The sequence below is a fragment of the Condylura cristata genome, unplaced genomic scaffold, assembly GCF_000260355.1.
Source record: "Condylura cristata isolate star-nosed mole 26May11 unplaced genomic scaffold, ConCri1.0 scaffold00029, whole genome shotgun sequence".
NCBI lineage: Eukaryota > Metazoa > Chordata > Mammalia > Eulipotyphla > Talpidae > Condylura > Condylura cristata.
This window is the reverse complement of record NW_004567130.1, coordinates 11,113,688-11,126,787: the sequence shown is the minus strand read 5'-3', so window position 1 is coordinate 11,126,787 and position 13,100 is coordinate 11,113,688. Positions and strand designations below refer to the sequence as shown.

The following is a 13,100-nucleotide window of genomic DNA, read 5'->3' as shown; positions in this document are numbered from 1 at the left end:
GGCTTCTCGAAGCTCACCCAAACCCACCTTGATGATGCTGACAGTTGGGGTGATGAGAGGCCAGGTGCGCGGTCCCTAAACCTAAGCATTTGCCTTCTGCCAGGTGTCGGTGCACATGAAGTCCTGACAGAGGAGGAGGTTGTCCTGTCCCCATTGCTCGGAGTGAAGGACCTGGGAGTGAGGATTCGATCCAGGCAGCTACACCTCAAGGGAAGGGATCACCACTGCAGAAATAGCGTGGCATCTCCCGACAAAGCCCAGGCCCTGCTCCTCAGTGCTCTGCAGTGCTAAATTAAGATGTCTTTTCAGGAATCCAACCTCAAGTCACCTAAGGGAGTGGTTTTAAAGGCCCCCGACCCTGATGGGCACTGACTATCGTCAGGGTGGACAGCTCTCTACTCTCATCAAGTGGCCCTGAGACACAGGACTGCTGGTTCAGTGAGGAATGAAATTTCAGAAGCTGCACAATCTGAATTTGGCTTTAAATACGTGGAACATAGAAATTAAGGAACTGGGTACCTTTCTGAGAAGCTTTCAGCTCGAGATGGTGAGTTCTATCCACAGCTGATCTCCTAGTACTCAATCAGCACCGGCTGGCTGGCCTTCCTCTAGCCAAGAGCCTCCCACCCCATGAGACTGTCACTGTTTCCACCCTGAGTGGCGCTAGGTGGGAATGCAGGTCTCTGCCACAAACTTGCACATCTGTGACTTGACTGTGCATTTCCAAAAAGACCCAGAAAATAGACGCAGGGGCATGATTTTTATTTTACACGTTCCACAAAGGCTCATACAACAGTGACTACAGCTAAAGCTTACTGTGTTTTTCATAGCACAGAGACAAAAAGGGTAGTGACACAGATGTTACAGGGACTGGGGGACCCTAAAGATAGCGCACATGACAGAGGGGAGCTAAGTGTTCACCCTGGGTCCTGAACAGCTGCTGTCAGTACAGGTGAACGCACTCAAGGCCGGCTGCCGGCAGCACCGGGCGCCCACCGCAGGAGGGCGAGGCGGCCGCTGAGGCAGGAGCCCGGGCGCCAGTCCCGGGACCACGACCAGACGACTTATTTGAAAAAAACTGAACCAATCACTGAGGGCTGTTACGCTTTTGTAAGTAGTCACATGATCATAAAACCCCACACAACAAGCCAGTATTTTACTTAGCTTTTAAGCAAGACCCCTGGCTCGCCCTCGTGTGCACAGTACCAGCTCCTCTGGTAGCATGCTGCGACCAGCTGACACTTTGTCAGCTCCTGGCTCTACATGCAGCTAACATGGAATGTTTATGCATCTGTTTGTATCCCAGGGAAGCAAAGACTCAAAACTACAGGTGCAAAGCTGAAAGAAAGTAGAGAGACTGCCAGAACATTAAGTCATACGGTGTAAAGCCAAAAAAAATCAGATTGTTCCACAAACTAATTCTTTACATAAACATTTAAACAACTTAAGACGATGGCGGTTCCATCCTCCTACAGAAAACATCAGACTGACATACTTCACCATTCTAAAAAAGTTCAACCCGAACAGCAGGGTTGGTGTTCGTCGGTATAAAAAAATCTCATAACACCTTAAGCCCCCCTTTTCCTTAATAAAACCCAGGTGGCCAGATAAGAAAGTTTCCACATGACAGCTAAAAATTGTACATTGGGTGGATGTTTCTTAAAAGTTCAGTCATGATTGTTTTGAAGTTTTATTGTAGTCTTTGTTGCTGGCTTCAAAATAAAGTTTAAGCTGTAAAAAACCATTTCAAAATAGAAACTCGTTTTTTGGAGTACATTGTGTCAAAGGATGCTCACATGAATACCTTTGGTATAAAACAGTAACATTTCCTTGGCCAAGCAGACAGCAACCCACCCACTGCTTTCTTACACATTCGCGTCTCCCGAACTACTCTACCTAGTCTAGTCTCAACCACCCAGCTAGTCACACTCGCTTCTGTCCCTTCACAGGCGCAGGAGACTGGAGGTAGTAACTGAGGACATCCGTCCTACACTCCACCGAGCAGACAGAGGCTCCAGTGCGGGCCTCCTGTGCCCACAAGCACATGTCCCCATCGACAGTCACACGTCCCTTGCGCAAACGCCACCACAGACACTGACCAGCCCCAGGGGGTCTGCACATGCTCTCACCCGCTCACTGACGGCCACTCCTTCCTGTGTGAAACTCAGAGGCAACGACACACAGGGGTCTCCAGCTGATGCAGTTTTTACAGCAGGGAGACTACTCTGAGAGGGGGCTGCTGGTGTGGTGGGTCCCCACAAGGATGCCAGGCTGGGAGGACAAAGAGGCTGGTGCCATGTCTAATTTGGAAGCATAGGGGCAAGGATGCACGGGCGCCCTGGGGCAGTGGGTTGTGAGCTTCCAGGCCAGCTGGGCTCCTGGGCATGGTGTGGGTCAACAGAGGAAGGGAGGTTGGAAAGGGTGTGGAGCTAGGAAGAGGCCTGTCTCTAGCCAGGTATGGTCCCAGCAGGCATCAGATCAAAGACCAGCCATAGTAGCAACAGATGCCCTGAACAGCCAGGCACCCAGAGCTGTGCTAGGATTCCCCCATTCGGAGGCATGAAGCTTATCAGGTCTCTTCTCCACGACCACCTCACTGAGTTAGAGGTGGAAACCTGTCGCAGAGTGGACCTCTATCAAAGACATGGAGACAGTGAGCCAGGCGCGTGGGAGCGGCATCACTGGGTAGAGGGTCAGGAATGAGGGAGCACGGCCATCTCGGGTGGCCACCAGCTGCAGGATCCCTCTCAGAGCAGTCAACCGGAACCCCAAAGGGAATGCCACCTGAAAAGTTCACACAGGTAATCAACACCCACAAAAAAATAAATACTGTAGACAAAGGTTCTCACATACACTTCACACCCATCCACACGTTTCCTCCGAGAACCACAAAAGCCTGACTTCCAGGATCTCATGGAAAGAGACACCTTGGACACAGCTGGTTCAAAACAGGGCACAATTCACCTCTGGGTAACGACAGCCAACCCACCTTGGAATATCAAAACAACCTTCTGGCTCGTGACAAAGTCTCTCCAGGGCTCCAGGGGAAGCGGAAGGGCCCAGGAGCTGCAAAGGATCTGAGTGTAGCACGGAGGGAGGGCAGGGCAGTCAGTGCTTGCCTGCTCACTGGTGGAGATGGGCCCGGTCGTCGGGCCGCTTGATGTGGATCCTCCGCACACGCTCTATCCGCTCCCGCTCCCGCTCCTCGTCTTCGTCCAGGTGATGGGAGCGCCCGGCTGCGCCGCCAGTGGCCTCTAGGAGTGCATTGTCAGGTCCCCGACCATCCTGGGCCTCATACAGCAAAATATTCAGGGTCTCCTCATAAATCCGGGCTTCAGGGAACTCAACCTGAATCCCCACAAGACACAAGGCAGGTAAGTTAGCATCACACACAACCCCCCCCCCATCCCGGTAACCAGATTTACTCTTCAGAGATTGGAGGAAAGGACAGTATACGCTATGGTTAAAAAAGAAAGCCCATGCGTAGAGCCCAAGGAGAGCAGCAAGCAGAGGAAGTAAAGGGACCAAAGTTCAATTATCAGTGGACTCTAACAGTGCTGTGGGCTTGATTGCGCTTTGCAGAATGTGACAGCAACAGAATTCATGGGAAAGGTCAAGTGCAATGGTTTGGAGAGGATGACAGAAAAATGGATCCGGGTTAGCCAGGGAGTCATGAGCTTGGCAGGAGGCCAACAGGCTTCACCGAGTGACCGGGTCCTGTGACAGTGGAGGGACACTCCAGGTCAGTGTGTAAGAGAACAGACAACTGGTAAGTAAGTTGGTCATGACCAGAAGGTCACTGTTCCTGATGAGGGCGCTGGGATGGGGACGTGTGGTGGGAATGACAGCCGTGGAGGGTGGCAGGAACAGCATAAGCAGAGCTCCACCAAGCCCAGAGACCCAGGGCACACGGACACGTCTGAATCAACGTCACGGCAAAGGAACCGAGGTACGGTAGGACTGTCTCCACTTGCCGAGCATCAGACAGGCAACACCATTCTGTGCTTCCAAGACCTACACTTGGATCTTCCAGGGCCCAGAAGATAATGAATAATTTAACAATGAGCAATCATGACTCCAGAAAAACATTTGTAAAGCCTTTCCTGCTATGTTGCTTTTGCTCCAGTGAGGAGGGCAGCGGGGAAGTAGCCAGCACCACTCGAGGCGCTTACCTTGGTCTGCTTCTTCTCAGTGGCATAAACGATGGACGTACAACAGACTTCAGCGATCTTGCGGCCCTGGCCGTAAAAGGACCAGCAGCAGATCTCGTCTCCAATGACGTCCTTTATGAACAGGACCCTTCCATTAAAGCGCAGAGACAGCTTATCAAACAGCTCAATGTTTTTCAACATATTGTCGTCAGAATTGCTGCAAGAGAGCATATGATAAGGTGACCCCAGCCAGAGACATTTACACCTGCTGGGCCCTCATGTCTACTATCACATTTCAACCCACGATAATCCCATACGAAGCTTTACTGTGCCACTGCTCAGAGAAGAAAGGGGAAGGTCAGAGAAATTAGGTTAACTGCGAGGGGCCAAAAACTAACAAAAAGCAAAACTGACAATGGCAAAGCGAGGTCTCAGAAGCCACAGCTCCAGCCAAAGCCCGAGCATGGACCTGCTGCTGATTGCCTGCTCTGCCCACGCTGCAGTGCTGAAGAAGACACTGGACAGGGCACTCAGGAGGGGACATGGAGACCCCTGAACCACAATTACTGAAGAAACTGCCCAAGGGGGACGTTACCTGGGGTAGTTTATGGAACATGGGCAAATTCGTGAAACCTCCCTGCACCACTCAAGGTTCTGACTGAGCCGCATGTTCCAAGGGCCGAAAGGTGTTGCTGGTGGGAATGGGAAAAGTGATGACGCTGCTTTGGAAACAGTCTGGCAGTCCCTCAGAGGAGCACAGTTACCACACAATCTCGCACCCCTGCCAGGTGTACACACACAGGAGAAATGAGGCCCTGGGGCCCTGTGAAAACGCGCACATGAACGAACGCTCACAGCAGCATCAGTTACGATTATGGAAACGACCCTAACTGTCCATCAAGCAATGAATGTAGACAAACTGCGGTCCATCCATACAATGGAATATTATTCATCCATAAAGTGGAATAAAATACGGAAACATACAACATGGATGAAACCTGTGAGGAGCTAAGTCAGAGAAGTCAGGCACAAAAGGCAACCTATGATTTCATTCCTCGGAGGACAGGAGCACACAACTCCATAGAAACAGCAGCAAAATAGTGGCTGACTAGGGCTGGGGATGAGGAGAGGAGATGGAGGGAAATGGGAGTTACAGGGATCTTTTGGGTATGAAAACATTCAAAACGAGGTAAGTAGTGAGCACCATGCAATACTGTGAATATATGAAAATTAACACTGCTGTGTACTTTAAAAGGATGAACTTCATCTCACAACAGCCTCGCCTATCTCATCCACCCACCCACATGTCTATCTAGCTGGGTATCTAGCGATGCAAGCTGCCTTCATCTGAGGAGACAGAGAGGAGCTGGGCCTGGCTGGTGTGAGCGGAGGCGTGCTGGGGAATGCAGTTGTCTTTTCTGGCTGACGCCTTACCTGGTATATGAGTATTTGTTGTTACTTCTGTTGTACAGCAACTTCACGGCTGGCTGTGGGTTGTTTTAAGAAAGAAGAGAAGAAGAGTTACTGAGAATGCAGAAACAAAGATCCACTGGCTTCCCACAGAGCTGAGGCCTGCCACCAGGCCAGAGGTGTAGACACGGGGAGCTTGCCAGCGGAGAGGGGGATGGCGTGGCCCCATATCTGGGGAACACAGCACAAGGCGCAGGTTCCCACTCTCAATCCCTCCTCAGGTCTTGCTCAGACCACTAGACATGTTTTTATTTCACAATGTGTTGAAAGAAGCTCTATCACTTCTGGTAGTAAAAGAAACACCAACTTACCTTATTTGAAGTTGCTATAAGTTTCTGTTCTTCCTTGGATGAGGTGATGACAGGAACTTTGCAGAAAGGCTCATAAGTATCTTTGTTCTGCTGGAACAAAACATGCTTTCAGTTTAGGAGGCCTGCCCAACACTGGATTATTTCAGCTGGCCTGCCAGCAAAGACAGGCTCTGCAAGGAGAGGTGGAAAGAGAAGAGGATTCTTACCACCAGTGACTCAGGATGGCAGGAGACAGAATCGCGTTCCCCCAAGCCTGCTCTTTGGCCAGGGCCACTGTGTGCACTGCTCAGGGCACACTAACAATGCCAGCACTTCTCCACAACCCGGGAAGTCCCTCAAAAATAAACCCTGAACGTGGCCACAGAAACAAAATTAAATCAAAGCTCCTAAAAGCCCACTTCCATTACTACAGAGGAATAACACGGGGGTAAGCATGCCCAGTAGGAGAAGGAACAGAAGGAAAGAAGTCAGCAGGCAAAAGATGCCAAGATTGAAGGTGGGACAGCAGCTCACAGACGAGTGGTAACCACGGCATAGGAGAGAGCTGAAATCTACGAAAGCAAAGAGGAAAGACTGCTGGGGATTCTTCACAGAACAGCTCTGACACCAGGCATGGTGCCAGCACAGAGAGCTGCCTACAGCCAGCAGAATTACTGGTGAGATCCCCAGACAGATTTCATTCCCAAGCCTGGCAGGAAAAAAGTCCACTTTCTTGGAGGGGTTTGCATAACAGAACACAGGCTGGGTTGCTATTCTGAACCAGCGAACAGGCTACACACTAAATGATGAGGTTCCCACCTCCAAGCCCTTCCTCTACTCAGATCCCAGAAGGCAGTCAGCAAGGCTTCCACCCACCAGGTAAGAGAGCAGAGGATTCCTCTAACTGATCTGTCCGACAAAAGACTGACAGATGCTGACATCGGGAGTTCCCACTGAGAGGTCAGCCAAGGCCACCAGATCAAGGACCACTCAGGAATAAATAGCTTTTCAGTCTTACTCTTAAGTTTCAACAGTCAGCCAGGGATCATCAGATTGTATATGGAAAACCTCTTAAATATAACACAGAAACCAAACCAGAGAGAGAAAAGGGAAGGAGATGCTGAAGAAGAAAGAAAGAAAACTTCAAATAGTATTAGAGAACCAAGACCAAACGGCATGCCGTATAAAAAAAACAACTCAGAGAAGACTCTTCTAAATTAGAAATATGACAGGAGGAATGACAAATTCAAGAGAAGCACTGAAGAAGTAAAGTCACTGAGAAAGTACAACAGAAAGATAAAAGTGTCAGTAAGTGGAAGGCAGGCCTGGAGGTTTGCCCAGACTAACAGAAAGGGAATCTAGAGGACATGCCCCAAAAAGAGGAAAGAGATTCTCTGATGTGTCTACAAAGACCACAGGGGGAAGATCTTTCTGGACATTCAGAACTGAATCAGGGAGTTACAATAAGTAGAGCTATGTATTTAGAAAACCAAGCAAACACTAAAGCAAACACTAATTGTCACAAACTGGAAAAATTACAAACACCAAAATTCATGTATACTCTGTGGTTCAACAATATTTACACATCACACTGTAAACTGAATACTGATTTAATCATAATAAAGTATTGGGAGAATGGAAGAAGGAAGATGTATGTTGGTTTGGTATTGGCTAGAGATGCTGGCAGTGCACGAGTAAAAGGTTAATGTTCTGTAGTAATGCCACAGACGCTGCCGGAAACTGACATGTCAATGAGTAGTATAATAAGGACTGTGAAAGTAAACAGAACTGCTAAAAGGATCTTTTTAAAAGGCTGGGGGCAAGGGAAGGCATATGGTGGTGTTTTTCATATCAATCTTGAAATACTGCATGACTTCTTATAGGATATACATGCACTACTTTAAGAAACATAAAAAACTAAACTAAAAAAATCAAGTAGAGGCTACAACATTCAGCTAGGGCAGAGCAGGGTTTCCAGACGCTCAGGGTGGGGCTGTGCAGAAGGACAGCTTGAGGAGCTAGGCAGCGTGGACAGTGCTCCAGCAAAACCCCAGATGCGTGGCGGTGGGAGGCACAGGCATGAGCCTCATGTAAACAGGTCTGACTCCTGACAACCTGCAGGGACTCCCCAACTGCTGCCACTTTGGATACCCCTTGAAATTAAAGGCTGCTGGCTATGTCTAAAAGCATTATGGTTTTGTAGAAGTTTGATATCACTAAATTTGACCCCAACGGTCTCATCTCAGGTCTCATCACTCTAAGGAGTGAGGAGTGTCTGTCTGTATAGATTATTCTAACTTGCAACAATGACTCACAGGGTGAGAAAAAGTCCCAAAATATGTCCAGAAAACCATTTTACATCCTGTGGCCAGAATGAGGGTTGCTATGACACATGAGATGACCCAACACTGGGGGCGGAATCAGCAGCTGGCGACTAAGCATGAAAAGAAGGCTCTTTGAGGTCACCCCGACCAAAGGGGAGCAGCCAGGGTAGCTCACTGACTCCCACAGCCTCTCAGTGAGGGAGGAACTGCCCTCTTCAAGGGAGCTAGGCAATGAGGACAGGTGGGTTGGTGCCTCCCCATCCATCTGGTAAGAAAGGGAGATGCCTACTTGCAGGGCGGCCTGGCACTCCTCCACCAGGCCCTGGACCAGGTAGTACTTGGCTTCTGCCAGCAGCTCTTCGATCTCCCGGCGGCTCTCAGGCAAGGGGACTGCCCCATCACGAAGGTAGTTGAGTATTGTACCGAAGTGCTTCCCACAGCGATCAATGAGGATCCAGCCTGCAAGGGACAGAGGACGGTAGAGGCTCCTTATCCAGTGCTCTCCGGGAAGGTGCTGAGGAGAAGGGTGTGTCTCTTGGCTCCCTCTAACTTCCAGGGCAAAGTACACCACGGAGAAGGCTGCAGCCCCACCCACCTCGCAGCCCTGTGGGGCAGCATGAGCACAGATGCAGGCCCAGGGCCCCTGAGGCCTAAAAGCACACTGAGAGCACCCTCAAAAATCCCTTGAACAAGAACATCTCCACAGGGGCCAAGTTCCCCACTTCTGGAATAACAGGGGTCCAAACGACCAACCCAACGATGGAGTGAAAATGTCTGCTACTTCTTTCTCTAACACTTTACACATTTTTCAGACTCCTGAATAACCATCATTTCTAAGAAAACAGACCACAATCTCTGACTCTTAAGGGTGACCTCGACACTCGCCAACTCCACACAGACAGTTCCACTTCTAACTTCCACACACTGGCAAGTGACAGTGATGCGACAAAATAGTGATCCAGACAGACCAAGGCCTCAAGCAGTTCAGGCTAACTCAGCAGCTGGACTCGCTTTTTTTTTTTTTTAAGATTTATTTATTTATGCATATAAAATCTGGGGGTACAGGCCAGAGGATGGGGGTTGAGGGGTGGGGTTGGAAGGATTTACCAGAGACAGGGTGGGGAGCAGACTGACTGAAGTACACTGCTGAGGCGAGCAGCGGGTGGGTCAGGGGAGGTCTACTGTGCCATGTGGGTCAGCTCCCTGGCCAAGAACCGAACTTGTGCTGCAGTGGCCTTGGATAGTTTTATGGTGCTGTGCTTTAACTCGATGTGCCACCAAGGAGGGCCGGGACTCACTTTTATTAGATGTGGGACAGTGTCTTAACCGCGACCAGAACCCAACACATGTGAGCACTTCTTGGGACAGGATCAGGCAGGCAAGCCCTTCTGCTTCTCAGTGTCCCCTCCAGCCTCCTTGCTGGTCTATAATCCTTCCCCCAGAAATCAGGGGGGTTTGCAAAATTCCACTAATGAAATGCTACTGTTCTTGGGAGTGGTAAGCAGGACTGGAGCCCAGGAAGAAAAGGAGGTACCAAAAAGAGAGGTAGGAATGGAACAAACAAGTTCTATTTTCTCCAAAGAAAACATGAAGTAATAGAAGAAAGGCAGCCACTGACAGTGAAGTCCCAGTCTTCCCCACCAACAATCTCCAACAAGGGGCCTCCAAGTCTCCTGCCCCCACCACAGGCGTGAAAACACTAACACACAGGGCAGTGGGAGGTATAAGTAAGAGTCCGTTGTTGCTTCTGGTCAGTTTGGGAGAAGGAGCCCACACTCCCATCCCTAACACCTCTGGATCCAAACCCAGCTTCTCTACAGTTCCCAGGGCCCTGGTTAAGAAACCAACAAAAGTTGGCCCTCCCTGGTGGCGCAGCGGGTTAAAGCACAGCACTGAGAATCTAAAGCCATTTCCGCATGAGTTCGATCCCTGCCTGCCCCAGAGGTGATCACATGGCGTGGCAGACCTCTCCTGGCCCGCCCGCTGCTCCCCTCAGCAGTGTACTTCGTCAATCTGTCTGTTCTGCTCCCCACTCTGTCTCTGGTGAAGCCTCTCACCCTCTGCATCTCTGGCCTGTACCCCAATTCTGTATGAATAAATAAATCTTAAAAAAAAAAAAAAAAAAAACAAAGTTAAGAGCAGCAAACACTTGAGTCGAGAGTCACCCCTAAACCCACCAGCCCTACAAGAGTCCTCCAGGGGCTCCCCTGCACTGCTGCTCCTTGCAGCATCTGCCAGAGAGCCAGTGGCTAAGTCGTACCCCTCACAGTGACTGATGGCTCTTGCACGGCAGCCCGAGACAACCAATGTGGACTTAGTTATCTGTTACCTGGCTCACATGCCCACGGGGCCTTGAGCAAGTAGCACAAATTAGCACAGGGCCCCTTGGTGGGGGGAGCTCTTCCTGCGTCAATTAATCCTGGTCCACAGGAACATGAGCCCAGGGATGCAAGAGCCTCTGACGTTTCACTCAAAGTCAGAAATGCAGATTTTCCTGTGGTGGCAAAGTATTTTTAAACAGCCCTAATCCACCACAGGTCAGACCTAATATCCTCAGGTGGCACCGGGCCCGCACGCCACACCAGCTACCACATTCATTACCCAGAACAGTGCTTTTCTTCCAGTGAGTTGACAGGTGTGGAAAGACAGTGTTACCTGCCCAACTGTGCTTTTGAAGGGGGCTCATTCCTGTGTTTCCCACAGGAGAGAAACAGGCTCGGAGAGGCTGACTGGCTTTCCCAAGTAGAAGAGGCAGAACTAGGCCACAAAGAACAAGAAACTCACAGGAGAAAGTCTTCCACCAGAACTGAGAAGACAAACAGACTCTAAGTCTACAGGACAAATAGCAACCAATCCCAGCTGCACTGGGAAGAGAAGATCCATACCTCTGACGCTTGGACAACACAGCTGCTAGAGAGAGCAAGGCCCCAAAAATCAATGATCTGAGTGGCAGTCCAATGTTTCCATAAGCGAACAGGCAGACCATGACACTGGGCTACAGCTCAGGAATGCCGTCAGGAAATGCTTGTGGCAAAGGAATCATACTTTGGACAAATAAGGGCAAAGGAGCCAGGCACGCTCTCCATCAGGTTTCAATTAGCATGCTGACTTGAAAATATTTTAGTTGTTTTCAAAGCAGGCCTGTATCCCTTCGAAATAGTCAGCTCAGCATGCAGAAAAGCAAATGCAAGTCAAGCAGCTCTTTGCCTACGGGGTGTCCTCCCTGCTGCCTCAGCCCGCAGGGACACTCAGGAAGCTGTAGCGTCAGAGGTCTGATGAGCCCTTGGCAAGGCTGGAGTGCAGAGCAGGAGGGGTGCAGACCTGGAGGTGCAAGGGCGCGGGGGGTGAGATGCAGCGCAGTGGGTACAGGGCAGGCCTGAGCAGGAGCCAGCTGTGCCTACCTGCTGGAAGACATGGGTGTTTCACTGAACCTCTCTGTCCAGCACTTTCCTCATCCAGAAAAAGGTGCCCCACATGGCTGGCATAAGAGAAGCACGGGAAGCATACGGCACCACGCCGAGTCTGCCTGCGACACTCAAATTAGATCTGACTGTGAGCCCTTCACCCACCTTATCAGTGTCGGGGGACAGAGCATAGCAGCGGTGTCCAGAAGTGCCAGTCCCAGCCTCCAGGAGGAACTGTATGGCTTTCGGGTCTATCAAGGTTCATCTTGGGGGTTCATCTTGGGGGTCTGGGAGATGGGCCCCCAGCCCCACCAGCATACCTCGTGCTTCCTCCTCCACCCCTAGCCCTCTTCGGGGAGCTTTCACTGACCTCTTCTTAGCACATTAAGTATCTATACTCTTGAGTTTCTCTGGCTCCCAAACCTGCCTAGTAGAAAGTTATCTGAGGCCTGTTACAAATTCAGGTTCCGGGAAGTTGTCTCATCTGGAACCAGCATCTCCAGGGCAGGGATACTCAGCCTCAGCCAGGGTTATTGGGGTTGGTGGGGGGAAGGTCCTGAGCACTGTAGGGCGTTTAGTGGGATACGTCCATGGCCTCTACACACTGGACACCATCAGCGCTGTCCCCAAACTCTCTCTGGACATTGCCAAATATCCCTTGAGGGTCAAAACTCATCCCCAGGTGAATACCAGCCAGCTGTAAGAAACAATGTAAAACTCTGACATCCTCTGGGAAAAAATATTTCAAAACAGAACAACAAAAAAAAAGTGAGATCTGTAACATACAGCTACAAAGCAGTAAGAAAAAGAAATGGGCAAATGGGTAAATAAGAAATCAGGCAGTTTGATAAAACAAAAAGGACCAATAAACATAAAAATATGCTAAAAATTAGGAATGTTAAACCGACAACAGAGCACCCCATCACAACCACCAGACCACAATTAGAAGGTCTAGCAGCCCCCAGTGTTAGCAAAAATTCAGACTGCCACGAGGGGTGTAAAGCGACACAACCGCTAATATCTATTCAAGCCTAAGACGCTACTCTCAGCTCAACCCCCTGGGAGTAACCTGGGGCAGCGCTGTCAGCAGTAAGGTTTTAATGCTGCACCCTGAGGTGGCGGTGGGTCTGGGGTCTGCAGGCTCACACTCACAAAGTGAAAACATGTGTTTCTGCATGTGCCATGATGTGGCAAAGCCTAGGCAGCAGTGCCCCTGGGAAATGCACATGGGCAGAGGGAGAGTGTTCCAGAACAATGACCTTCCTGATGGTGAAGGCTGGAGCCATCCAGACACCTGTCAACAGAACAGTGCTGCAGGCAGCAGCAGCCCTGGAATGAACACTCCACCTCCCCTCCACCCCCACCAAAATGTCTGACCTGAGCAAGAGCTAGTTACTCAGGGCTTGATCCCAAAAGCATCCTGCTCAGTGAAGCAGAAGCAAAACACTACAAACAATAGGA

The 13,100-nt window shown here is 50.2% G+C and overlaps 2 protein-coding genes across 3 annotated transcripts in view; one reads left to right on the top strand and one right to left on the bottom strand.

Annotated features, from left to right (window-relative positions):
• The window catches only part of MYO1H (myosin IH), a 48,621-nt gene extending 47,979 nt beyond the window's left edge, over positions 1-642 (top strand). Inside the window, exon 32 of the mRNA XM_012731025.1 lies at positions 104-642. Coding sequence (XP_012586479.1) covers positions 104-127 — 24 coding nt within the window. The 3' untranslated portion in view covers positions 128-642. The remainder of the gene's footprint in view (positions 1-103) is intronic.
• A 99-nt stretch (positions 643-741) lies between these two features.
• The window catches only part of KCTD10 (potassium channel tetramerization domain containing 10), a 23,040-nt gene continuing 10,681 nt past the window's right edge, over positions 742-13,100 (bottom strand). Inside the window, exons 3-7 of one of the 2 annotated variants that reach the window (XM_012731026.1) lie at positions 8,525-8,694; positions 5,933-6,022; positions 5,586-5,638; positions 4,173-4,368; positions 742-3,348 (exon numbers count right to left, since the gene is read on the bottom strand). In XM_012731026.1, coding sequence (XP_012586480.1) covers positions 3,124-3,348; positions 4,173-4,368; positions 5,586-5,638; positions 5,933-6,022; positions 8,525-8,694 — 734 coding nt within the window. In that variant the 3' untranslated portion in view covers positions 742-3,123. The remainder of the gene's footprint in view (positions 3,349-4,172; positions 4,369-5,585; positions 5,639-5,932; positions 6,023-8,524; positions 8,695-13,100) is intronic. The other variant, XM_004690952.2, reaches the window with a different exon arrangement.